The sequence below is a fragment of the Stegodyphus dumicola genome, chromosome 2 (assembly GCF_044657685.1).
Source record: "Stegodyphus dumicola isolate Sdum_Otavi_A_Nest chromosome 2, ASM4465768v1".
Taxonomy (NCBI): domain Eukaryota; kingdom Metazoa; phylum Arthropoda; class Arachnida; order Araneae; family Eresidae; genus Stegodyphus; species Stegodyphus dumicola.
Genome location: NC_140769.1, coordinates 41,614,681 through 41,641,807, shown reverse-complemented (window position 1 = coordinate 41,641,807; position 27,127 = coordinate 41,614,681). Strand labels below are relative to the sequence as shown.

Here is a 27,127-nt window from a genome sequence, read left to right as displayed (position 1 = left end):
TTTAGACTAATACTATAGACATATAATTTCTTGTTCAGTTATTAAGTTCCATTGTTCAAGTCCTGTAATTGCTGTGTCGAGAATTCCGAATAACTTGTCAATCAAAATTTTTTCTCGTTCAGTAACCTCTCTGTTACTTTCTTCACTATCGGTAGTTGTATTTTCTGGATCTAGAACCATACTACAGATTTCGCCCTCCGTTAATTGATTGATGATTGGCCATTGTCATTGCAATGAAAAATTTTTGTTTAACTTCGCTAAATTCTGCCGCCTGGTGCGGCCAAGCGAGCTCTGGCGCTGGTTCTGGCTTTATGTGAATAACAAATCAGTTATTCTTAATTCAAATAGCACTAAATATAATCATTTGTCCTATGAGTATCATTAACAAAATTTATTTTTAGCATAAGGAAAGAAATTTCTGCTAAATCTCCCCTTGTCAACATTTTAGCGCATTAAACTTAAATCTGTAATCGGATAATACTCTGTTATTTGGTGTCACTGCATGATTCATCACTCAAGTTGTCATCCGTTGATAAACATGCGGTGATGAAAGCAAAATACAATAAATAATGATTCGCGATTTCGGCATCAAGGATATAAAATATTAGTTGGTGTAAAATTAGCAAATGTTTCGGTTTTAGATTATGCCAAGCAGATACGCAGCTATGGAGTCAAGTTACTAATCACACAAATTTATGCTAAAATAATTATTTCTTCACTAATGAGATATTTTATTTAGCCCCAAACTGTGATTAAGAATCGGGATTTCCGACATGTTTTTTTATGATGAGGAAAAAAATCTAATGCGCAATTGGTTGGTGGTGGCTTTGAGGTCCGGATTTTAGATCATTCTAGATATTAGATGTCCGGATCTCGGACTTTGTACTGTACATATATATATATATATATATATATATATATACATCTTTCAAAATATAACTTACCAGTATGGATTCACTCTTTTAAAATAATTCTACTTTAATTAAACTTAGGAGATAATATAATCAATTAATCAATATTGTTTAGGAAATAAATTATATATATATAGTAAAAAATGTATATTTTCACTATTCAAGTATTTACTGTGACAAGTATTCTTATCTTGTCACATGAACAGGCCTTTGTGGAAAGGGGCTTCTCTGTAAATAAAGCAATTGAAATTGAAAATTTAAGTGACTCATCATACATTTTTCAACGCACAGTATTTGATTACATAAAATTTTCTGGAGGTGTTCTTAATATCGAAATTAATAAAGTGTGTGTGTGTATTTAATTATGGCAAAGCACACTAGGGCTATCTGCCTAAGAGGAGGGATGCCTTTCGTGGAGGACTTTCTAAGGGAAACTGGCTCGTATACACGTTACACATGGGGAAAACCACGAAAACACCCATGCAGCCAGCCCGTTCGCGGGATTCGAACCTCGGACCGAACTACCAGTGTTCAGCGACTTTACCGCTCGGCCGCTGGTGGGCCCGAAATTAATAAAGAAATGAGATCAGCAGCAGCTTCTGCAAGAAGTGGAGTTCATTATTTAGAAGTTCAGTATTTAGAAGAGCGTTCAGTATTTAGAAGAACAACAAATCTTTAACTAAACCTGAAAATTCAAAGAGGGAAAGAAATATTATTATTGAGGAAGAAATTGATTATATGAAGCAGAAGAAAAAAATTTCTTCAAAGGGACATTAAAGATATTAATGAAGAAGTAGATGCTTTAGCAGATGAAGCTGAGACCAGCAGGAACATTGATTTGTTTATCAAAGCAAATGAACTTAGAAGAATAGTTAAAGAAAAGGAAGATTTCAGATTTAAAAAAAGCACAAATGCTTTGTATCTTTTATTGTACAGTTTATTATTCTAGTATCGTTTAAAAAACCAAGGAAATAAATTGTATGTTTACAAATCAGTTATTTTAATCTGCAAAATATTCTTACATTGTGATTATAATAGTAGTTGACTGTGTTTAAATAAATATCAAGTAAGTTAAATAATAATCATGTAAATCTCTAAAATAGTGACTGTTATTAGTGTAAAATACACTTATACATGTTTTTCAAGAAATTATGTTCCTAATTTAATGTTATCTACTTCATAACTTGTAGGGAGTTAGTTTAATTTTCAAAATTGTTTTATGGTAAGTATTAAATTGAATTTAATAATAGTGCATAATACACACTTATGTTAGTTTTTTAAAGTGAAATTACAAGCATGAAGTCGGTTGTATGGATAATTGCTTTTTTCTATTCATTTTTTTTGTTTTCTGATAGGTCCTTAATTTTTTCTTTGATGGTCCTTAAAAGTCCTTAATTTTCATATAAGGAAATGTGTACGAACCCTGCACATACAACACTAGAAAGACTTTTTCACAGCTTTTCATTCTATCCTTCAAGTTATCCATATGCACCAAACTGCCCGTGGTTATTTGTTTCCTCCAATTTGCTGCACATTTGGTGACTTCGTGCCGTACCTAGTGTATTTAATTAACTGTGTTTTATCCGATGAAGCTGCAGTTGAATGTAATAGTTAAGTCTTTAAATATAAATTTTTATTTTGCCAGAGATGCAATTTTGTATATGTTATGGGAAATGTACACTGCGCAAAAAAGGGGGGGAAGGAACAGTTCTATATCTCCCGTTCTACTGGGCAGATTGACAAAATTCAAATGCTGTTCTTAATGTCTTGAAAGTATGACTTAGGATATTTATTAGATTTATATATAGCATTGTATTTTGAAACAAATCACATTAAATAACATACCATATTTTTTTCATATATCAGTTCTACGACTCAAATTATGCCTAGATTTTAAATTTTGTAAAATTTGGTGTGAAATTTACGGAGAAATTCAAAAATTTATCTTGGCAACATTTTTTCAGTTTGCACCAAGAATAATTCACATGGAGAACATTTTAACATGTGGCAACCAATTTTCCTTTCCTTTCCATTATGCTGGAGTGGAAAAAAAGTTACCTCGTTCCTCCTTTTTAAATTGTGCATGAGCAGAAAAAAAAAAAGTCACTTCATTTCTACTTCCAAATAATTTTAGCAAACTGTCTCAACCACATTTGATGTTTTATTGCTTTCAACAAATATGCCAAATTTCAAAACGGGCCAATATATAAATTCATGTATATTTTTGGAAATTTTGAATAAAAAACTGTAATTTTTTGCAGGTATGCTTAGAAATACGTCTACGTTAAGATGATGGTAAAATTTTTATAGATTATAATTCAAAATTTTTTTTGAAAAATTAATAAAAATTATTTTAAAATAAGTCATAAAAAATGGGTAAGTTTTATTGAGAATGAACCTAAATTTTGAAATGTGGAAGGAAGAATCAAATAAGTTTAATAAAAAAAGAAATATACCAAACTGTATTAACATTGAGGGCTAAAATTTTGGGAACTAATTTTTTAAAAACTACTCATGTGATTTTGTACAAAACTTGGTAGTTTGGTGTAATTTGAGTCATAGAACTGAAATATGGAAAAAAAAAAATTTGGCATGTTGTTTCAGAAAAAATCCGATTTTGTGTCAAAATACCTATAATAGAACAATGCTATATATAAATCTAATACATATCCTAAGTCGCACTTTCGAGGCATGAAAAATGCAATTTCGTCAATCGGCCCTGTAGAACTGAAGATATAGAACTGCCCCCCCCTTTTTTTTTGTTGCAGTGTACACAGGATTTAAGTGAGGGAAAATATAACATTTAATTTATCTTTGCTTTAGATAACAAATGAGGAGTTTTCTGGAAGTGAAGAGTTAGGGGATAATGCTCGTGTGTTAACATATAATAAAGAAATTTATATGCACATTCTTGTGCTACAGAGAAGTGAGTGGTAATGTTGATCGTGATGAATGTGCTGATATTGCTGCTTCATGGGAAACACGGCCTTGTAGAAGAGCTTGATTAATAAACATAATACTAGCTTTCATATGTAGGCACTTGGCATTCATAAAAAAGACTTAGGGGATTGTTGTATGACAGACATTGGTTGCTGCATCTCAACACTTCACATCATCTTTTATCATTAATGTCTTCTGCCACCAAAATCATGTTAGCATTCTGCACCCACACTCACCTGAGTTACAACTACAATCACTGCTTCTCCTTTTCTCACCTTTTCAGCACTCTGCAGATGCAGAGGGAATGTAAATTTTGCATAACACATTACTTACTACTAAAAATAATGAATTACTTTTGAGGTATAAAAAAAGAAATAAAACTGTTCCTGTAGAAACCATATTTTATTCTTATTGAAATTCTACTGATAATAATAATAATAATAATAATAATAATAATGTTATGAAAATCTACTTATAAAATGAAATATTAGGAAGAATATGTAAAATTAAGGGGGCTGACATATTAAATTCCTTTGCAAATATATATATCTAAAAACTGATACTAAAATTTTATTGAAAATCCATGTGTATAGAACAAACTATTACATATATTTATAAAAGTAGAAAATTTGAAGAAAAATTATTATCGGCTTTAACCGGTCATCAGAATTTTTGCTACTTGGCATATATTAGCTTATAATTTAAGATATTTTGCTTTCTTACTTTCTTTAATAAGGTAAATATCATCTCAATGAATGTACATTTATGAAAATACTGACTAAAATAAGTAATTTACAAAATTCGTAAATGCTGTTTAAATATCGGTCTTCCAGACGGATCTAAAATTCTGCGCCACTCAGAGGGTTAAAGTGTATTAATTCTGTTACATCACATCACCATGCACTACTTAGAACATGGAACCTTTCAAGCCCCTCCCCTTTTTTTATATCACTTTTTTTGGTAATAGATGATATGTTGTTTCTATGGAAGTAGGCAATAACAGGACGAAAGTTGCAAACATGCAGTCTAAAAAGTGAAATTTTTAGACAGTGTGTTAAAAAGAAAATGCAGAAAATCTCTTATTAATATTTTTTAAATCATTTTTGTTTCAAAAGATGGCAAAGAATTTGTATTAATCTCTAAAAATTTCAAAATTTAATGAAGGATTAATTTTGGGGTGTTCTTGCAAAAAATCGGTGTATTAAGTTAGATTCTGGATAAATTTAACTAAAAGAATTCTTTTCCTGTTGTGTCTTATGGTTCAAACCGTATTAGTTTGTTTATGAAGCAAAAATATGTGGGAAAAAAAGTATGTTTCAGCCTTTAAAAAGTGTATTGGATTCACATTGTCACCAACAGGCAACATCTTTCCTAAATTTTGTAGCCCTAGGCTTTTTCTCTGCACTATGCGATATAAGCATGCACTCACAGATAATCTCTGTTTTCTTATCTGCCTTAAATATATGTGTTTTTGACATTCTAAGCTGTGTGTGCTTTTATTACTTTATTAATGAATAAATTTTCTTCTGTTTTAGCTATAAATCCTGCTATTTTTGTTGAGGATTTAAAGAGGTGGATCGGGGAAGGACTCGCTGATTTATCTATTTCACGGCCCCGATCTCGGTTGTCATGGGGTATTCCAGTTCCAGAGGATGAATCTCAAGTTGTATGTTTTTATTTTATATTTTTTTAGTTGTTACTTTCTGCATTAAAATATTAATTGTATTGTTATTTATGCTTTCAAACTTCCACATTTAAAAAAAAAAAAAAAAAAAATGTTAAAATAATTTAAACAGTAGAATAAAACTAATAAGATATAATTGGAATCAATATTGTAGAGATTGAGTATTTGTAGAGATTTAAGTTTTGGTATATCATTGTGTTTCAAAATTTTAGTTAGAAATTTTTACTACAGAAAAATTTATGAGAAATCAAAAGAGAGAATAAATATTGGAGATATAGCTAAGACAATAATTTTATAAAAAGGAAAACCAAAATTTAGGGTACATTTGTGTGATGATAAGAAGAGAAAATTTGCAAAAATTCTTTTATCTGTTTGCAGCACTAACAGTTCTATTGTCGAAGATTCAAAATAACATGTCAAGGGGAGGTGTTGAGCAAATGGCTGCATTTCTTATTTCTTTTTCATTTTTCTTAATAGTCTGTACTGTTGCTTCATTCAAATTAAGACTTTTTCCAATGTGAGATGACATTTCTCCTTTTAAAAGACGATCTAAGATTTGTATCTTTACTTCTAAAGAAATAAATTTTCTCTTAAACGTTGTTTTTTTATCGTTATTGGACAGATTTTGGGACTGAAACTTAATGCAAAAACTGTCTTAACGCAAAAAAGTTATTCTTTTTAACACACCAGGGCTCCACACAGACTGATGACCAGCGATGTGAGATACTTTTGTTTTCAGGCCATGTGGATGAGGATTCGAATTTTTGGAAGCCAAACGTTCAAGTTATGTTTTTTAGGAGCTCTTATTGTGACCTTATATCATTCATTATCTGCAATAGTGAGGTTTCTTCATCATTATCTGGGGATGGTGGTCTTTTGTGACTGGGTATTGTTTCTATTGTGCTATATTTTGATGGTCATGGAAGGAAACGATTTTCAATTGTTACTGGTTAAAAATTTAGCAGTCGGTCTCCACCATGTGGCTTGTCTCTCTGAGGACTTTTGTTCATACAGGAACCGGATCTTGGAAGATAATTGGCAGGACTTAACGAAACAAGGATTCTTATGTGTTAACCATTAAAAGACTCAAAAGTTTGGAAAGGTTCACTTAAAAGGACAGGAAATATTAATGTTATTTCCACCCCTTCAATTGCCATTTCAACATGAAACTGCTAGTCTTTTGAACTTTCCTTTAGGGTGTTGCCTTTAATTTTCAACTAACAGACTAAGGTGAAGGTGCAAAGGTCATCATACGAGTTGCGGGGAAGGTTGTCAGGCAATGACTATGCCCACACTTTGAAGGGTGATAGGGGCAGAATTTCTCTGATAGATATTTGGGTCAGAGGCATTTTTTTTAGACTCTGCAAATCTGGCCTATATTTTGGCCACCGTCTTCAAAGTGGTCTATGCAGGTTTCTTCATCATTATCTGGGGATGGTGGTCTTTTGTGACTGGGTATTGTTTCTATTGTGCTATATTTTGATGGTCATGGAAGGAAACGATTTTCAATTGTTACTGGTTAAAAATTTAGCAGTCGGTCTCCACCATGTGGCTTGTCTCTCTGAGGACTTTTGTTCATACAGGAACCGGATCTTGGAAGATAATTGGCAGGACTTAACGAAACAAGGATTCTTATGTGTTAACCATTAAAAGACTCAAAAGTTTGGAAAGGTTCACTTAAAAGGACAGGAAATATTAATGTTATTTCCACCCCTTCAATTGCCATTTCAACATGAAACTGCTAGTCTTTTGAACTTTCCTTTAGGGTGTTGCCTTTAATTTTCAACTAACAGACTAAGGTGAAGGTGCAAAGGTCATCATACGAGTTGCGGGGAAGGTTGTCAGGCAATGACTATGCCCACACTTTGAAGGGTGATAGGGGCAGAATTTCTCTGATAGATATTTGGGTCAGAGGCATTTTTTTTAGACTCTGCAAATCTGGCCTATATTTTGGCCACCGTCTTCAAAGTGGTCTATGTTGGTGCTTCGCTCAATATGGAAAAACTTCATGGAGTTTGTTAAACTGCTTCGGATTGCTTGGTCAACTTTCATATCGTGTTAGAGCAAAACCGTGTTATTGGATGCTGTGTTGTAGGAGGATTCTCGCAATTTATAATTTGTGTTATTGTGAAACTGTGTTACAGGATGCCATGTTGTAGGAGTGCTATCTGCATGTTGTGTTCTTTAAAATGTGTGCGGTATTAAAAGTGATTTAGAAGTTTTTTAAAAACTTTAATAAGTATGTGTTGTAGTTGTTTTTACCAATTGCTGATAATTTTATTGTCATTTTTTAGTGGAATAACCATTATTATATTTCTTAAATTTACTGATAAACTTTATTAATAAACTTATTTATGAAAGTAAAATTTGTCCCTTGTTGTCATATTATCTATTAGGGCCAACACCAGAAATAGTGCAACTGGTGTGGCTGCATCAGATGGCAGAATTTAAAGAAGCACTCAACAGCAAAATTTAGAGATATGCAAAACTTTTAGAATTTAAGGAAAGCACTGTGCCACAGAGTTTATGGGCTCTAAAATTTTTAGAATATAAGGAGGTAACAGGCAGCCAAATTTAGAATGTGTAAAGATTTTTACTGCTGGCCTTTGTATCCATAGTTTTGGGGATTGACAAATAATTCAAAACAGTATATGCAACTAGATAATAACACAGTGATATATTAAAATATATAGTGGGTTATAAATGTTTATGGTGTATTTACTTATATACAAGTAAGGTATTAAAGAGCTTTTGTATTGTTTAAGTACTTATGGAAAGAATTCATATGGTATGGAGTTCTCTAACTATAACAGTATAAACTGAAACATGTAACCTCATTTCACATTTACAGGTTTTGTAACATTGCTGTAACATTGCGATTATCTGATAAATATTTTCAGCTAGCTTTTTTTATACAATGATTATTATATTTACTTCCATATCTTCTTTTCTTACTAACATTTTGCTTGAAAATCAAAAGAAGGAAATTCCAGAATGTGTACCAATTCTGAAGAGAATGGTAAATAGATGAACTTTAGCATATCTGGAAGTGCTCATCAATAGATGTGTTGCTGCATATTACCTTTGAAGTTTTTTATTTTAGTAACCTGACTTCTTAAATATATATTTATATATTTAATTATTATACCTGTTATTTTACCTCGTTCAATTGATTTTTTTTTTTTTTTTTTTTTTTTTTTTTTTTTTTTTTTTTACTGTGTTAAAAATTACTTAGTTTGTTTAGCATATAGCTTTTTTATTAATTTAACTTGTAAATATTCAAATATTTTTTCTTCTCTTTCATACATTTCATAGCAACTAAATATGCTTATGTTGGAGTTTTCAAGGAGCCGCAGTTTTTAGTAACTTTTTGGCATGCGTACTAAAATTTATCTTCTAATTTCCTTAATTTTTCAGCACAATGCGCAAAATTTTGATCAAAATTGGTCTTTTTTCGTTTCTTCTTACAACCTTACTTATAATTATATGCTTAAATATATATATATATATGCTTAAATATATGTATAATTTATGTGTTTTTTTTTAAATAGATATATGTGTGGTTAGATGCCCTTGTTAATTATTTAACAGTTGGACATTGTAATGAAAAGGATATAATATGGCCTGCTGACTGTCATGTGATAGGAAAAGATATTTTGAAGTAAGTCTCTGGAGGCTTTCTAGTTGCTTCTACATTCTCATAAAAGACATTCCATCCAAAAAACTACAGAGGGAGTGTACACATTTTTAAAACTATTTCAAAAAAGCATTAAAGAAAAAGGAAACATTTTGGAGTAAAAATTTCTGACAACAGCTTATTATTTGAAATGAGAAATATTGTCTCTACTTTTAAATTTCTTCTTGTTTCAAAATGTCGCATATAAACAAGCCGAGGATTTTTTAGCACTTTCCTAACAGAAATATTTCTATTTCATAATTCAAAAACATTGTAAAATGCCTGGTTTTTAAAATTTCTGGGTGCAAAATAAGCAGCATTTTTAATTAGGAGAGGAAAGTACTGTTAATCATTATTTCTACTTTGAAAGAAGACTCTAAGAGAATACTCTAAAAAGATATGCCCTGTTTCTAGTTAAACCACTGGTAGCAAGACAAAGTCTGCCAATGCAAAAGTCAGTTGCAGAGTTTTTAAATACATCTGTAACAACAATAAATAAAATGATAAACCAAGATTTACAACTTAAAAAAGGTAAAAAATGTGTTGTGTATTGATCCTTGGGCATCCCACCATATACACAGTATTCTCTTATTCAGGCTCGAGCTCAGTTTAGAGGTGGAGGAGTCAAGTTGTCCAGGTTCACGGTATTTTCTTCCCATAATGATGCTTTCCTAGATAATCCATTTTTAATCAGCAGTTATTATTCAAGAAAGGTTCATTTTTATTCTGAGCAATCAGAGATGTGCCTGTGACTACTGGATCATGCAGATTTTTCTCACTTAATTCATGAGGCATCCATCTGGAATATTTAAAGACCAATTCTAGTTTCCAAATATAGTTCTAAATGGTTTGTTGAGCTGAGTCAATCCTTATCGCAATACCCGATGTTGTAAAATTTTCTTGTTCTAACATGGTCTTGATAATATCATCATCGATTAAAGTTGGCTCTCCTGAGCATGGCTGAGTTCGAAATCACCTTCAACTTTTTTGAACCATCTCCTGCACATTCTATCCAAAACTGCATCTCTACAAAAATCCTTCACTAAATTTTGACATGCATCTGTAGCATTTCTTCCTTGTTGGAATTTGTACAAAATACAGTGTCATAAATTAACTTTATCAATAGTCATGTTAACACGATCACATCTCACTTAATAATGACATGAGACATTTTTGTTTCAAATTAGATTAGAAGAGTATATTTGTATAAATGCAATGATAAAGAGTAAATGATGAGATGAAATGATATAGATGATAAAGAGATAAAATGAACACGTGCATGCAAATTGAAACTTGAAGTAATATTATTGGACAGAATTTTCTGGTTTTTTTATGCATGCTCTTTAGATATGAAAATTTTTGTTTGGTGTATGATCTTTGTTTGAAATATGACTCAAGTTAATGAAAAAATTAAAATGGCTCAACGAGTCACAAATGTTATCACAAGCATACTATTCTTCTTTACTTGTTTTAAGCAAATGTGATGATTGCCTATGAGCATCAGCATGTTTGTTAGTGTTCAGTAAACAACCTGAGCTAAAACATGACCTTGTACTCTTTCATGTGCATTTTTTGTAAATTTGTTAATAGTGAATTTCAAAAAAGTTAATAAGAAGAATCAAGCAATGAAGAAAATGGTTGCACTCAATATAGAAATGAAAAAAAGAGATTATTGAAAACATAAAGATGACATGCATATCCGACAATCATCTATTGCATATTCTATACGAAGAACAAGGATATGTATGATTTTGAAAAACAAAAATGCTATTAATTCAACTAACATTGTGAAGAGAGTGAATTCAATTACCAAACAAAGATCAGAGGCTTGATTAGAACTTGTTAAGACATTACTTTTAATCTGAATAGCAAAAAAATATTTATGTGCAATATATTTTTCAACCACTGCATTTATATTGTAGTATTACAAAGTGTTATAGTAATAACAATAGAATTTTTTATAAAAATATATTAATTATTCTCCCTTTATTTCGTATTGGAAAAGTTAGTTTGGTATATGTCCAAAGATCTGAGATGGATTAGTTATGTGTACTGCATGTGATAAAGATGTAAAATTTAATAAATCAGTTTTAATTTGTACCAAATAAAAATAAAGACTGGATTTCTGAAATGAATTACAATTATCTTAAATCTAAACTAATTACAATTGCATGCTTTGAAGAGCAAGAGTATTGTTGCTTATGAAGTTATTGAATTATAGTAAAAAACCTCACTAATGCAAATTCCTATGCATTTAAGGATTTTACAAAGGAGCCTTCATGCAAGACCTCAATTCTCCATTGTTTGAGGATAATATGTGACTTTAACCTTCTGAGCTGTATGGGATTTTGGATCTGTATTGAAGACATGTATTTAAACAGCATTTATTAGCTAAATTTTTATAATTACTTATTTTAATCTTTGTTTTCATAAACTTACATTCATTAAAATGGCATTTACATTATTAAAGAAAGAAAATAAATATCTTAAATTATAAGCTAATATGTGCCAAGTGACCGAAAAATCTCATGTCCATATAAAGCCGATCATGCCACTCAGAGGGATAAAAAGAGAAAATAATAAATGCATTATATGAAAATGTGACTCAAGAAAGAAATGCAAAGAAAATATTTTCAGTATTATTTTCACTATATCATTATTGAAAACTTTTTACAATAAAAACAATTACAATTTAAAAACAACTTTAAATTCTTACAATAAAAAAATTACAGTTCTTACAATAAAAACAAGCTTTTTCATTGTAAGAATTCAACTAATAATTAAAAAACTAACAATAATTATTAATTAATTTTATTTGTATTGTTGGAAAGAAAGCCTTTAGTCCATCTTACTGAAAATTACAAATTACTGAAATTCAAGTAATTGATGTCCTTCTGTAGTTTAATCCTTTTTCTGTGTATAATTGCTTTACAAGCTTTATAATTTTCTAGTATGAGTGTAAAGGTTAAGTATTTTATTTGGGAATAAAAATTTTAAATTTATCGAAGAAATATAAAGTTCTAAATACTTAGTTACATTTTAACAATACTTAATTGTTCATAATTTGATTATCTTTCATTTTTCTTTAATACTTCATCCACTAGTAAAGTTTCCTATCTCTGATATTTTACATGTTCATGAAGCTGCTTTTTACTTTTGTTTTAATAATGGTTTCATGTTTATTAAAAAAACACCCTTAAATTATTGTAATTCCAAATGCATATGTTACATAGGTTTCATGCTATATACTGGCCTGCATTTCTAATAGCTGCTGGTTATGAACCCCCAAAACAGATATTTTGCCATTCACATTGGACAGTAAATTATGAAAAGGTATGAAAGTTTTTATCTAAAAATATTAAGAATAAAATCCCTTCATAAATATATGTCTGTCCCGCATAAATATATTTATGTAATTACAGTGATCTTAATGGTATTATATTTAAATTAATCGAAATTTTTTGAATTGTCATTTATCTTTAGCAGTCATTAAATATGATTAACTTGGTGTCAATGTAGCATGCAGTTCATCCATCTGTTTTTAGTATAATGTGTGGTCCACGGATAAAAATTGGTGCAAAATACATAAATATATTAATCTTCTACAAACTTTATTAAATACATAGTTTACATACCATATTATATTAATATTTGAAATATGCACACACATCTAAAAGTATATTCATTAAAAAATGCACAATTAGGTAAGTGTTTTATTCCTATTTTAATACTCTGAGATAGATACTAAAATATTAACAAAAGTAGCAGAAAAACTTTAATAAAATAATTATAAGTGTTAAAACATTAACCTTTTGATGGTCATCAACAAGCTCAGCTCACATTCCAGTTAGATTTTGTAGTGGGTGGAAATAAACACAGCTCGCACTACAAATTTACGGCTGAAATATACCAAAAATTGCTTAATCTCGCAACTGCGAAAGGGTTAAGAAAATTAGGTGGACCGCACACTATACCATCACTATTAACTTTTTCTTACTGCTTTGATAAGTATAATTTTTTTAAGTAAATCAATTTTAATGTGAAGATGAATTTTTTTAACCAAAGAGAATATTATTTTTAGCAAAAAGAATGTTTATTTCCATTTTCTAAAATTGGTTCCGTCTCTTTTTTTTTATAGTGGTTTTTGAAAAGCCATTTACAGGGAGTAATATATTATAATTATCTATCAAATAAGAAATATATTATATAAACTTGTTTATGATTTTCCTTTAAAAATTTTTATTTGCACTTATCTTTTTCTTATTTACATATAGATTATAATATTTTAATTAGTAATTTGCTTTTTCATTCTTATTGCTATAATAATAAATAAGTGATGATTTATTTCAAAAGATTTACTTTTGTGATCTCAAGTTGAAAATAGGAATTGATATTAACAATTCTGAACAAAATATAGCGTAATGTATTTTAATAGGAATAATCATTATTAGGTCGTCTAGTTGAGGGATAAAGTATCTAAGCTGTGCCATTAACAAAAGTGGAAAATTTATGGCGTATTACTGCACATAAACCTCTATTGATAACAAGAAAGCTTTTTTAAATTTCTGAAATCATCTGATAACCTGTGTGTGATACATTGAGAAAATTGTCCAGGATAAAACAATGCCTTTTCAATGAAAATAATCAACGACTGGTTTTAGAAATTTATGTATTTTTGCCTCATTATTTTTAAATTATTTAAGCATTAGTTATTATTGATAGATATTACCTATATCTAATACTAAAAGATGATTATGTATATCTGATAGATATAGCATTAATAGTATTAAAGACAAATATGTCAAACAATAAAAAATATATTATATTGAACTGAAAAAAAAGATGAACTAGTAATTTTGATTTAATTAAAACTAGTAGTTCCTTAACGGTCAGTATTTGAGTGATTCAAATTTATAAATATCTGTGTAGTAAGTTTTCAGAATTATGTAGCTTAATAATAAAAAAAAAACTTTTGAGATACTTTTATGTACTGTAACTATAAACAGTCTTCTAGAGCTATGCCAAATGTTTTTCAGGTATCAGAATTATCAAATGTGGTGTGAATTTTATTCTTAAAATAAAACTATTTACAGCATGTCCTGTGTAAAAAATATGTAGGTGTTGTATTTATCAAAAATTTGTTTTGATTGATAACATATTTTATTACTTTTAAGGGAGAAAATTTCTTGTTTATTATCAAAAATGGAAAACAATTATTATTTTGATTGATTTTAATTGCTAAAAAAGAAAAAGATCTGATGCTGTGTAGAAAATTTTCATGGATGTAATGAATCTGTATATTGCTTAATCTTCCAAATTGCCAAGCCATATTTTGATATTCACTTCAACAATTTTAATCTGAATATCTCAAATAAGTGCATATGCATGCATCTTCAAATGTTTGCATACTATTAAAGCAGCATATTGGAAGAAAAATATACCAGGTACAAAGTGTATATGTTCCTATCAATTAAATTCTGAAATTTTAAGAATTATAATTTAGGAAGTACCATTTTTGCATGGATATTCTGAGTTTGGCGTCAGATCCCTAGGTACATGAAGATATAAATCACCTGCTTAATCAGGTATTTAAATGCTATTTTATAAGCATGAAATCATATTCAAATTCATATCGTGCTAATTTAATCCTACCTATCCTTAGCTAGTATTGCAAACAACTTCTTAGAACCGTTGAGACAATAAAGCTGAAAAATGTGTTATCTTAGTTTAAAGCTCTATATTTTACATGAATTGAACTATATAAAATTTGATTCATTTGAAAAGGACAAGTTTATTTTTTGTAAATTTACTTTTTCTTTTTATATTATTTCGAATATATTTTTTTCCTTGTGAATTTAGAATATTTTCATTTTAAAAGGCAATACTTAATTAATCTTTGAAAGTTTGAGCTTTAAAATTTTAAGGATTCATACAGTAAGAAAAGAATGTGTACTGTGATTAATTTTATTTAAAATTAAAAATACTATATGTTCACAAATAGCACGTACCACCAAATAAGACGTGCTTCCGATTTTTTTCGATGCACCCAAAAAGAAAAAAATTTTCATGAATATTGCACACATATTTTCATCAAGCCCACTGAAAGCTTAATTGACTGAAAAAATCTCTTTTCTGGATTGCGAGCATAAAGAAACAAAGAAATATGATACCGATTGATGGTTATCAGAAAAGAAATATGAGCTACCACCTGCAGCTTTTGCAGCTCCTGCCTAAGTATGTAGTAACACATTTTAATGGGAAAGAATAAATCCGTTAGCAGAATTTAATTCTACGCCAGAAAGAAAAAACTGCTAATCTAAGTATGTTATTTAAAATTTTATTTCTTAAACAATAGCTTCAGTCGACAACAATCTCTGCACTAAATATGGATTTAAAAGTCCCAAGTGATCCTTTAAAATCTACCGGTAATCTAACAAAGGCAGATAATTTACCACACCATGGCACTTCTTCCCACTTTTTTAGTCTGGAAATACATTGTAGATTGTCTATCTTCTACGCTGCTGTCATCACTGATGTTTTCTGAACTGCTGGTATTCTCTTCTTCCTCATCATCCTACACTTCTTAATCCTCACTTCCGTAGAGTTATTTGATATTCCACACTTTTTGAAGTTCTCAACAACAAGTTCTTGTGAAATTTCAGTGCAGGCGGCTTTGATTGGTCCTCAGATTTGAGTTATTTCAGTGTTCTTGATATGACCAGTCAGTGTCAGTGCGTGATTTCCTGTGGCCATCCATTCCATGTACATTCTTTTCAGTGCTGCTGCCAGTGTTATGACTAAGAAGCCAAGTTCGGCAAAAAACATTCAGAAAATAACAGTTTGGTGAAGGTACTGGTATATCTTCTACAAATCCCTGGAAGGGATTTATTTGAGAGGGTGCAGTAGCATCATATAACGTTATATTTTCTGGGGATACTGTAGCTTCAAAAAGAAATAATTTATGCCAACCAACTTACATTTACCTGACCTATATTGTTTTATTTCATGTAAGCCACGCACCTCGATTTTTCTGATTAAAATTATCAAAAAACCGTGCATGTGGTATTTATAAACATATGGTATATATATGTATTAAAATAATTATTTTTATGAATATGGTAATCAGAAAAAATCTGGCTACTGTAATTCAGTCTACCCGTTAACCCTCTCGCTGCGCATCCCGTGATTTCAACGGGCAGCGTAGAAGTAGCAAAATTTGTGCAAATTGCGATTTCCGTAGGGATGAATTTTTGTCGTCTATTTAACTGTGCAACCCGCTCTTTCCCCGTTCAAGGTTTCCTTTTGGCTTTTCTGTGATGTTTAATTGTTTATTTAGATGGGGGCTAATAGATGGCATTAGTTGTCCACATTTCTGCCTAATATACAAGAATACGTAATGTAGCATTTTGCACGCGCTTTTCAGAGCTCAAAGATGTCTGGCAGGAAGTGTTTCTCAAGTGATATAACCTATATTCCTGATGATATTTCTGACACTCATAGTAGTTCTGATTCCGATTTCAAGTGTATTGAAGATAATTATAGCGAAACTGATGAGAATTTCTCGGATTCCTCTGCAGATAGTGATGAATCTGAAAATTCAGTTTCTATTGAAAGCGTTCGACAGTGGTGCAAAATTGATATGCAAAGTATTGCATTATGCAAATATTTTTATTAGTATATATGTTTTACCTTTGTATTTTATAAAATAAATCATAATTTAACCAATATTAATTTTCAAAATTTTCCTTTTATATCATTATTCTTCAATTTCAGTATTCTGACAACCTTTTCTAATTCTATATTGAAAAAAAAACTTTTTTACAGAAAATTTTTGTATATTTTAACTCTAAAATATATGTAGTATAATCTTTTGTATATATTAACTCTAAAATATATGTAGATTTGAAATATGTAAAAAAAAATTATGCAATTTTTTTAACGTACTTTGATAAAAAAAAAGGTATGCAGTGAGAGGGTTAATTTCCATTTATGTTTGTTTTATAAGTTGTTCTCACATTTACTGGTTAAAATTATCTTAATAATAAATTATCATATGTTAGTTATTTGACTTTAATAATAATTATTGTTATGTTTATTATTGTTTTGTTTTAATTCCATGGTACAAATAAAATTTTATGTTTGAAGTTTTAATATGTTTGAAGATCAGCAGTATAATTGCTTTTTAAAAGTAAGTGTTTTTCATTTATAGATGTCAAAGAGCAAGGGAAATGTGATTGATCCTATTATGCTAATGAATAAATACACTTGCGATGGATTTCGATATTTTCTTCTTAAAGCATCTGTTCCTCATTCTGATACTAGTATGTGTCTCTTTTTGTTACATGATAGTTTGATATATTTTTATTGATGGCCTCTTTTCTTTATTGCGTACATTTTGAATGATTTTAATGCAGCCAAAGAAAAAAATTATCATACAAATATAATTTTTTAGTCAGAGGGCTCTTAACTAATAATGTGCACTTTGATTTCAGTAGCAAAAGAGCATTTCTTATTTGTACTGTTGTGTAGGAAAATATAGGTAGTGCAAAAGTTGGTAAACACAACATTTAATCTTTCTTCCAAGTGAATATTTTGACAGTTAAGCACAGCCACAAATAATTAACCCTACATTTGATTGCTACACAATTTAGTTTTGAAACATACTATCATAGATAGATAAATGCATACATATGCTAGAATAATAGCTATTGACAGCATCTTTCCTATTTAACTCCAGATCTAATTATTAATTAAAAGGCATCTTTTGAAAGAACCATGCCTCACTGGAACTTAATTGGTTAATCTCCATCATCAACCCAACAATAGCCATGCAGCAATTAAAATTAGGCACTGCATATATTTTTTTCTTTTACGTTGCTTCATGGAAAGGCGAGTAGGGTATTTTCTCTCATCTCAGTCACCAAGGAGGTCTCTGACCACTTTCACACACAAAACATCATTGAACGACACCATTACGGTGGTGCAGGAGGGCTCGTTTGGGGTGGAATTATTCTCGGTTCCAGAAGTGACCTGCATGTTCAAGTTGGAACCGTGACAAGCCAAATCTATCGGGACATCATTCTGGAACAACATGTACATTTGTTTCGGGGCGGCATGGGCGCACAATTTTTGTTTATGGATGACAACGCCCGTTCTCACCGTGCAAACATCGTAAGCTAATGCCTTCAATCGGAGGATATCACCCGTATGGACTGGTCAGCATTCTCACCGGACTTGAATCCAGTAGAGCACATGTGGGACATGCTTGGCCGACGTGTTGCAGCACGTCAACCTCCTCCTACATGTCTACCGGATCTTCGGAGAGCATTGCTTTTTGAGTGATGTAATATCCCCCAAGATCAGATCGATAATTTGTTACTCAGCATGCTTAGGCGTTGTATGGACTGTATTGCATTGTCTGGGAGACATACAATGTATTAACAATCATACCAACCATGTAATATTAGTTTTTTGTAAATAGGTTTTTTTGTAATTTGCTCCAGGGAGAAAAAAAAAATAATTTTTTTAATAATATCAAGCATATAGCATCTTTTTTTGCTCTTTACCTTTTGTTTAATAAATAAGCTTTACAAATCAGTCAAATTTGTTTTGCTTCTAACTCTTCCTTTGCCTGATTTTGCATTATCCTTAATTTATGGACATGAGTGTACATTAAACGTGCATGCATAAACATATTTTGTGCATGCATAAATGCATATGCGCATGCGTAAAGGCATAAGGCTTTTATGCATGCGCAGAAAGTTTGTAGCTTTTAGGTCCGGATTATAGATCATTTCCGATTATGGACGTCCGGATTAAAGACTTTTGACTGTGTATTGATTTGTTCTTTTCTTAATTGATCTTAGAATCACAAATTTAAATAGTGTTTCAATATCCAGTGACATTTAAAGAAGATTATAATAATTTATGTAATAGAGCTGCAGAATAAATAAATAAAACAGTAAAAGTAGCTTTTAAATGATCAGAGGATGTAGTTAATTAATTATAATGTAGCAGATAATGGGAAGTAGTTTTATAATTGCAGGTTGAAACAAAGTTAATTTTTTAAGTATGAGAAAGATATGCATTTTAAAAATAGGTGAATAGACAGTAGTTCAAGCTGCCAATTAGTAAATAATTAGTAAAAGTAACATAAATCAGATATCATTAATTGCAATATGAGAAATTGCATTTAGCATTCTGTGTACCAAATTAGGATAGTCAATAACAAATATTTTTATTTATATATATTTAAAAAATAATAATAAAATACAGTAATCTTTTTTCTTTGAAAAGCAAAGTGTGCATGTTAATTAACATTCTGATAAAATTAAGTTGCTTTCCTTATGTTTATATCTATATCCTGTCTTTGTATCTTTTTTTTAAGCCCACAGGGCATTAGTCCAAAAGGGCTTTGCCACCAAATATTAGAGCCTCGTATAAGGAAGAAAATCAAATAATAAAGAAGCTGCATAAATGTATGTATGTGTCTCGCATTGTGATAAAGCAATGATACCTAGAACCATCAATTTTGAATAACGTAATCCTGCACCATATATGGGCACCTGGAAGCCCTGATCTGAAATTTGTTAATTATCTGTTTCATATTTTATTGGACATTAAAAAATTTCTGATTAACAAACTCAATGATTTCAAAGTGAGCAGTAGCAACACTGTACAGGGGGTGGGGCATTTTTATCGCCAACAGGTGAGACTGTGTATCAGAAATTCTGAAGATATTCTCTTTTAAATATTTTGTGATATTGCTGTTGAATTGAATTTTATGGCTTAAGTGTGAAAAACACGATATTTAATAAGTAAAGGTAACACACAAAATGTTAAAAAACACCCTTTTGGGCATAATATAAAAATTTGAAAGCTTTTTTTTTTAGGTAGGTGGATATTTTAATCTGAAGAACTCTTCAAAATAAAACTGTAATGATCTATATGATTTTAATTGACTTTAAATGATTGTTTAATAAACTTATATAATGTCTACCAGAAAATTCTGTCCATTTCTATGACAACAATTTTGGACGTGTAAAGCATATGTTTATTTGGCGCATGTATGGCTCTCTATTTTTATCTCTTTAACTCTTTCGCATCGAGAGACGGCCAAATCTGTTTTCATCAAACATTGAAAACGCCCGTGTTTACGAATTTGTCTTGGAATAGTTTTCCTTTCCCCCTGCCTAGTAGATAGCTACAGCATTAGCAATAACCTACTTAAGTGAAATGACTGCTTCTCTCTTGGGGATTTTTCAGCGGTTTCATCCATTGTGTGCAGTTTCACCTTAGGGCCGGATTGCACCTGCGAACGTCAATAGCTTTCCGTATGTCTCCCTTAGTTGCTTCAAAAGAATGATCGACATGTAGTTGCTTCAAAAGACTGATGACATGTAAGAATGATTAACAACTTGCGAAACCAATGAGCCATACACTAACGTGGAGGGGGAAAGCACTAGGTGGAAAATAAACGAGGCATTGGGGCGGTTTGCCGTTGCCTGAATGAACGGGCATTACGGGCGACTTCGATGCGAAAGAGTTAATGTATACGTACTGTTATATAGCTTACTTCACGGCACCAATGTTAAATAAGAAACTACTTGCCGTGAAAGGTTTCTACTTCCTCTTAGGGAGGAAACTAAACTCTTAAGAATTTGCTAATTACCAAACTTTTAGTGATCGTATAGTGAATTTTAATGCATTTGCATTGTAAAAATTGCATCCCGGGCCGTGCCGTGAGAGGATCGAAAACATAAGAAAAACATATACAAGATATATAGGAAAAACATATTAAATATATAAAGAAAACATACTGTAATAGGTTTCCAGATTAAATATCAGTTTATTCAATTTCATCACAATAAAATAAAATCTTAACCTCATCAGAGAGTCTAAGGAGAATTCTTCAATTTGTCATTTACCTTTTTTTTTTTTTTTTTTTTTTTTTTTTTTTTTTTTTTTACATTTAAATTCATATAAAAAAACTGTAAGGTTTGTCTTGGTAATTTAAAAGGGGAAAGGGAAACAATTGAAAGCCTGAGAATTAATTTAAGATTCGACGTTGTTTTTACATTCTAAGGAAGTTGTTGAAAACTTACTTAAAGTTCAAACACACAAAAAAAATAAAAATAAAACTTATCTTGGGTGGACATCTTGAAGTGGAGGACTCGTATCCTAATAAGCGTTGACGTTGGCGGGGCTCATCTTTACGGTCACAAAATGGAAGTTTCAGAAGACATCGTCCTGTCCTGGCACTATTTGCGAAAACACACATGTAGGTAACTGGTTTTCATAATGACGAAGCTATTTTTAAGTCTGGAAAACAGAAACAGGAGCACTGCTACCCAGCATGGCTATCCGCTTGGTCTTGAAAGTCTTAAGTCAACACGCAGGTAACTGGTTTTCATAATGACGAAGTTATTTTACCTCTGTAAAACAGAAACAGGAGCACTGCTGCCCGGCACGGCTATCCGCTTGGTCTTGAAAAAAGTCTTAAGTCAACACGCAGGTAACTGGTTTTCATAATGACGAAGTTATTTTACCTCTGTAAAACAGAAACTGGAGCACTGCTGCCCAGCACGGCTATCCGCTTGGTCTTGAAAGTCTTAAGTCAACCGCCCGGTTCAATTTCGCCTTTTTACCAGAACGCGGCAAGGGAGCATGTTTGCAGCTCCCGGCCAGAAACGTTTTTCTAGGCAATTACGGCTCGCCTGTTCTTGCTCATCCCAAGAGCAAGCTTCACGAGTAACGTCCAAAGTAAGTTCCACAAGCCAGTCGGTAAGTGAGTCTCGCTTCTTAACCAAAACGCGGCCGGGGAGCATATTTGCCGCTCCCCGCCGGGAAACATCTCTCTTCGTAAATTACATCTTGCCTATTGCTTTCAAGCCAGTTTTCAAGAGTAACATCCTAAAGTAAGTTCAGCCAGCCAGAGAGTCTCGCCTCTTAACCAAAACGCAGCCGGGGAGCATATTTGCCACTCCGCGCCGGGAAACATCTCTCTTCGTAAATTACATCTTTTCTATCGCTTTCAAGCAAGTTTCAAGAGTAACGTCCAAAAGTCCAGCAAGCCCGTAAGTGTGTCAACTCAAATTTTTTTCGTCTCCTTCACAAAACGCGGACTCCCACTATGGCTTCAATTATCGCCCCCTTAATTTTGGCAAAATTTGCGTTTTTAACCCCTGAATGTGGAAATAAGGGTGATCGCGCATGCGCGCCCTTCTTCACTTAGCCAACAACCGGACCCTCAATCGCCAAAAACCTGAATGACTTACAGTGAAAGACAAGTAGCAACCTTTGACCTTTCTGTCACGTACTTCCTCTCTTAAGGTCAACTAACAATGAAATTCCTTCTAGAACATTCTAAAGGACAAAGCGCGCAAAATCATGACTTAGCAAAAAATTGCTTCCCTTTCCCTGCTCTTTTTCACAATGAATCAAAGCTTGTACAAAATTTGCAAATAAAAGAAAATAAATAATATTCTTTTAAACTAAATAATATTCCCAGAAGCATCTGTTTTTGCCCAAAATTAAAGCCTTAAAATAAATAATTCAGAATCAAATAAAAATTAAGATTTCCATAAATCAGAAAATCATTCACATAGTTTTTATAACGCTATCAGACAAATTCTCTACACAACAATACTGACGTAACAAATTAACTAAAGCAAATCTGATTCACGTTAATCCAGTGGCGTAGCGAGGAGGGGGCAAGGGGGTGCATGATGCCCCGGGCGCCGCTCGTAGAGGGGCGCAAAATGGTCTCCAAACAAGATTTTCCTGAAAATTTCAGTTTTTATTTTGATCGATTTCTGGAAAATATATTTAAAATTAATAATATTGTAATATAATTAATTATTTATTTTCTTGAGTTTTCTGATAAAACGTGTAATAAAATGTTTGCAGTACATCAACCAAAACATTCTTTCTGACCACTTTATTTCTCCAAAGAAGAGATATATTTTTATTTCTTTAAACGAAATGCATGTATATCTCCCGCTTTTTATTTTAAAACGATAACACGACCTTGTCCGGAATTTCTCAAACATATTTAATTTTCAAAATCCGATTCCATAATCTGGAAATGACATTTTGGGAAAATCCTAACGCTTCCGCTACAATGGATTGCGTTTGACTCTCCTGTAAACGACTGATGGCCTTCCTGGCTACCGATTCAACTAAGTCATTTTGCTGAGACATCGTATATTCACTGCTACGAAGCATTCAACGCTTGTCAATTGTTTTTAATCTCCTTTTACAAAAGGAATACTGCAAGTGGCTCCATACTCCTTATCTAAAACGCATAGTTTTCGACGTCACAGACTAAATTTGCATATTCGCAACTTTGTAAACGTTATAATTTTCCTTTATAATCTCTTCTATTTCCTTTTGTTCAAAAAGGTTGTCGATTATATGGTTATTTCATACCGAACCCACAATATTCCCTAATTGTTTTGAGCAGTGAATGTGACTGCATGGCGTTACTCCGCAGTAGAAAAGAAACGGAACCTAAAAGTCCACTACAGATCTATGGAGAAAATGTTTTTCGAAACCTAAGAGTCGCACTTCAAATACTCCTTACTATTTCATTATCAAATGCTAGCTATAAATTTTCGTTCAGCAAATTAAAATAAATTTTCACATATTTACAATCAACGATGGGACAAGATCCCCTAAGTTATCTAGCATTTTTAAGTGTGCAAAGAGAAAAAGTTGAAAGGATCGACTTCGATGAAGTAAATGATAAATTTGCTTCATCCAAGGTAAGAAAAATGTATACATAGTAATTAATTGTATTCATGTATTATATTATTATTAATAAATATAAGTTTCCGACCAAGTCGAGGTGCACGTGATTGAAGCGAGATGAGGGGAAGTAAAACTTTTTAAGTTGGCTGGTGGTGTGTCTGACAATTTTAGATCTTTGGCACTCATGTCCAGTTGGCTATGTCCTTTCGCATGCTAGGCCATACGAAACGTTGCTGTATCAGTTTCCTCGAAGCCTTGATGCCAGGATGTGACAGACGATGTAACTGACTAAAAATGGCATGGCGAAACCCGGAGGGAACATAAGGTTGAAATCTTGAATCCTGAACATTACAATAAAGTGATTTTTCAGGTGACAGCTGCATAGGCTGCAAGTTGAGATTGGTGGAAGATTTGCTTTTCGAAAGAGGTTTGTAGTTTTGAATCCCGGTGTTGCTTATCCGCAAGGGCAGCAAAGTTTAATTGGCGAAGGAACGGCTAGTTCTTCAATAGGGCACAAGGTGTCTGCAATATTCTGCGAACCCTCAATATAACGGATATCTGTTGAAAATTGCCCTATGAAGTCTAGGTGTCTCATTTGACCAGGAGAATCTTTATCTGAACGCTGTTGAAAAGCATACGTTAAGGGGTTTTGATCCGTGAAGATCATGAAAACGCGTCCCTCTAGCATATGTCAAAAATATTTGACATATTCATAAGTTCCTAATAACTCGCGATCGTAAGTGCTGTATCTGGTTTGTGCTGGTCAGAGTTTTTTTAGAAAAATATGAAAGTGGTCTCCATAATTCTTGATCGTTCTGTTGTAAAACTGCTTCTATACCTGTTGTTGATGCGTAAACGTGTAGAAATATTAGGTTATTTTTTGGAAGCAGAAGAGATGAAAAATATGCAACGCCTTCGCCGGGAACCGAGCAGCGGACCTCTGGAGTACCGGCGGCCCAGCCTGCAGAACCACTACACCACGAAGGCACGCTAGGAAAGCGGGAGAAATACCTTATATACTCTCCTTTTTAAAGGGCGACTGGGGTTTTAGGGGACCCAATTGCCAAATTCTGGGTGTGCAGAATCCTCATCCAACACCCCTTTTTAGTTCGGGCGCCACTGTAGAGACATTAGGATACTTAGAAGCAAGAGAGATTGAAAAATTAGCAACCGTCTTCCCCGGGAATCGAACCGCGAACCTCTGGAGTACCGGCCCAGCGTGCAGATCCACTACACCACGAAGGCACGCTAGGAAAGCGGGAGAAATACCTTATAAACGTAGAGTGATAATGGCTTAAATACGGAAGGATACTACAAATTTGTTGCCGAAATTAAATCATTCTTGCATTTTTGGAACGCTTCGCGAGATTCTCTGGTCCAGGTTATAACACGTTTATCGTTTTTCTTGCTTCCAACCAAAAAAGAATTTAGAGATGCTTGTATGGTTGCTGCATGAGGTAAGAAACGTCGATAAAATTGAGCATAGCAAGAAATCTTCTTAAGTCCTTCACTGTAGATGGTTCGGGCATATCGTGGATAGCAGTGACTCAGGAAGGGGTCGAACGGCATCGGCGGAAATTTCATGACCAAGAAAGGATACACTCGGTTGGTCAAAAACGCATTTGGAAGGATTAAGACTGACACCGTACCTTTGAAAACGTTCAAAAACTGTTCTCAAATGTGATAGGTGTTCTTGCTTTGAAGAGGAGGCGATTAAGACGCCATTAAAATAAGATACACAAAAGTCGAGGCCAATTAACACCTGATTCATGAAGCGTTAGAACGTTTGAGCAGCACTGCATAATCCGAAACTCAAATAGTCCAAAAGGCGTAATAACCGCAGTTTTTGGAATATCATCTGTGTTAAGGGGCACTTGGTGATACGGCCGCTCAAGATCAAGGGTTGTAAAAATGTCTTGAATGTGCGAGACTGGGTAACGATCAGGAATTGTAGCCGCATTTAACCGGCGATAATCGCCACTTACCATTTCGTTTTCGAACTAGATGGAGCGGACTGGCCCATGAACATTCTGAAGGATGGCAAATTCCCTGTTCCATCATGTATTGAAATTCCTTTTTGGTGGCTTTAAGCTTGTCCGAAGGTAAGCGTCTTGCTTTAGCGGCAATTGGAGGTCCGTTAGTTTCAATATAATGTAGTACATCGTGCTTAGGTTCGGAAATACCCATAACTGGGCGCGTGATTGTAGAGAATTCTCTGAGAAGTTCATGCCATGGGGAGTTACCCGAAATCACTTTAATGCTCAAATCTTGACTGTTGCGAATTACTCCCGAATAAGTTAAGTTGGTTTTGGAATCTATCAAACGGTGATTCTTAAGATTGACAAGCAAAGAAAATTTTTGTAAAAAGTCAGCTACAATAATAGAACTTGAAACAATAGCAATAATGAATGGCCATTGGAAGTTGCGGCGCAATCCTAAATCGACAGATATCAGGCGTTCACCAAAAGTTTGAATTGTAACTTGTTAAGATGCTTTTGTTCGTAAAAATGTGGTGGAACGACAGAAACATCAGCCCCGGTGTCTACAAGAAACCTTAAGCCCGAATTATTTTCGATGACGAAACGGCGTGCAAAATTCCGTCCGCTGTCGTTCACGACTTCGAGCAACGGTCCTTCTCGTTTCCCTGGTCGTTATAACGACACGGTGGGCGGCATTTGTTTGCCTTGTTTCCAAATTTGCGGTGGTAAAAACAAATACCCGGAGGAGGGCTTTCATAACGTTTCCTCAGTGGTTTCATAACGTGTATTTCGACCACGTGATGATGAGCGGTTGCGCTGAAAATGTTCAGCTGGGATGGCTACTAACTGAGCAACCTGTTTGGACAAATCATCAATTTGAGCCTGTAACGCCACAATACCTGGACCAGGAGCCTGCGCTGCGTGTATTTGCGCTGGAATGGCTAGCTCGTGAATTTTATCAGTGATTTCGAGAAGATTTTTAAGTGGCTCGCTACTGGCCGCTAAAATCGTTTGCATGTTAGATGGGAGTCTATTCATCCATAATGTTTTAAGAATGCTATCCGTTAGGTTACTGGCGGCTAAGTCTGACATTTTAGACAGCAATTGAGAAGGCCTCATATCACCCAACTCTAAATCGTGCAACAGCTGCTTGATTTTAACTGCCTTGGATTCTTCATAAACACAA

The 27,127-nt window shown here is 32.7% G+C and overlaps 1 protein-coding gene across 1 annotated transcript in view; it reads left to right on the top strand.

Moving 5' to 3' along the window:
- The window catches only part of MetRS-m (Methionyl-tRNA synthetase, mitochondrial), a 64,467-nt gene that overhangs the window by 32,718 nt on the left and 4,622 nt on the right, over window positions 1-27,127 (top strand). Inside the window, exons 9-12 of the mRNA XM_085809827.1 lie at window positions 5,387-5,517; window positions 9,087-9,196; window positions 12,445-12,544; window positions 17,421-17,532. Coding sequence (XP_085665953.1) covers window positions 5,387-5,517; window positions 9,087-9,196; window positions 12,445-12,544; window positions 17,421-17,532 — 453 coding nt within the window. The remainder of the gene's footprint in view (window positions 1-5,386; window positions 5,518-9,086; window positions 9,197-12,444; window positions 12,545-17,420; window positions 17,533-27,127) is intronic.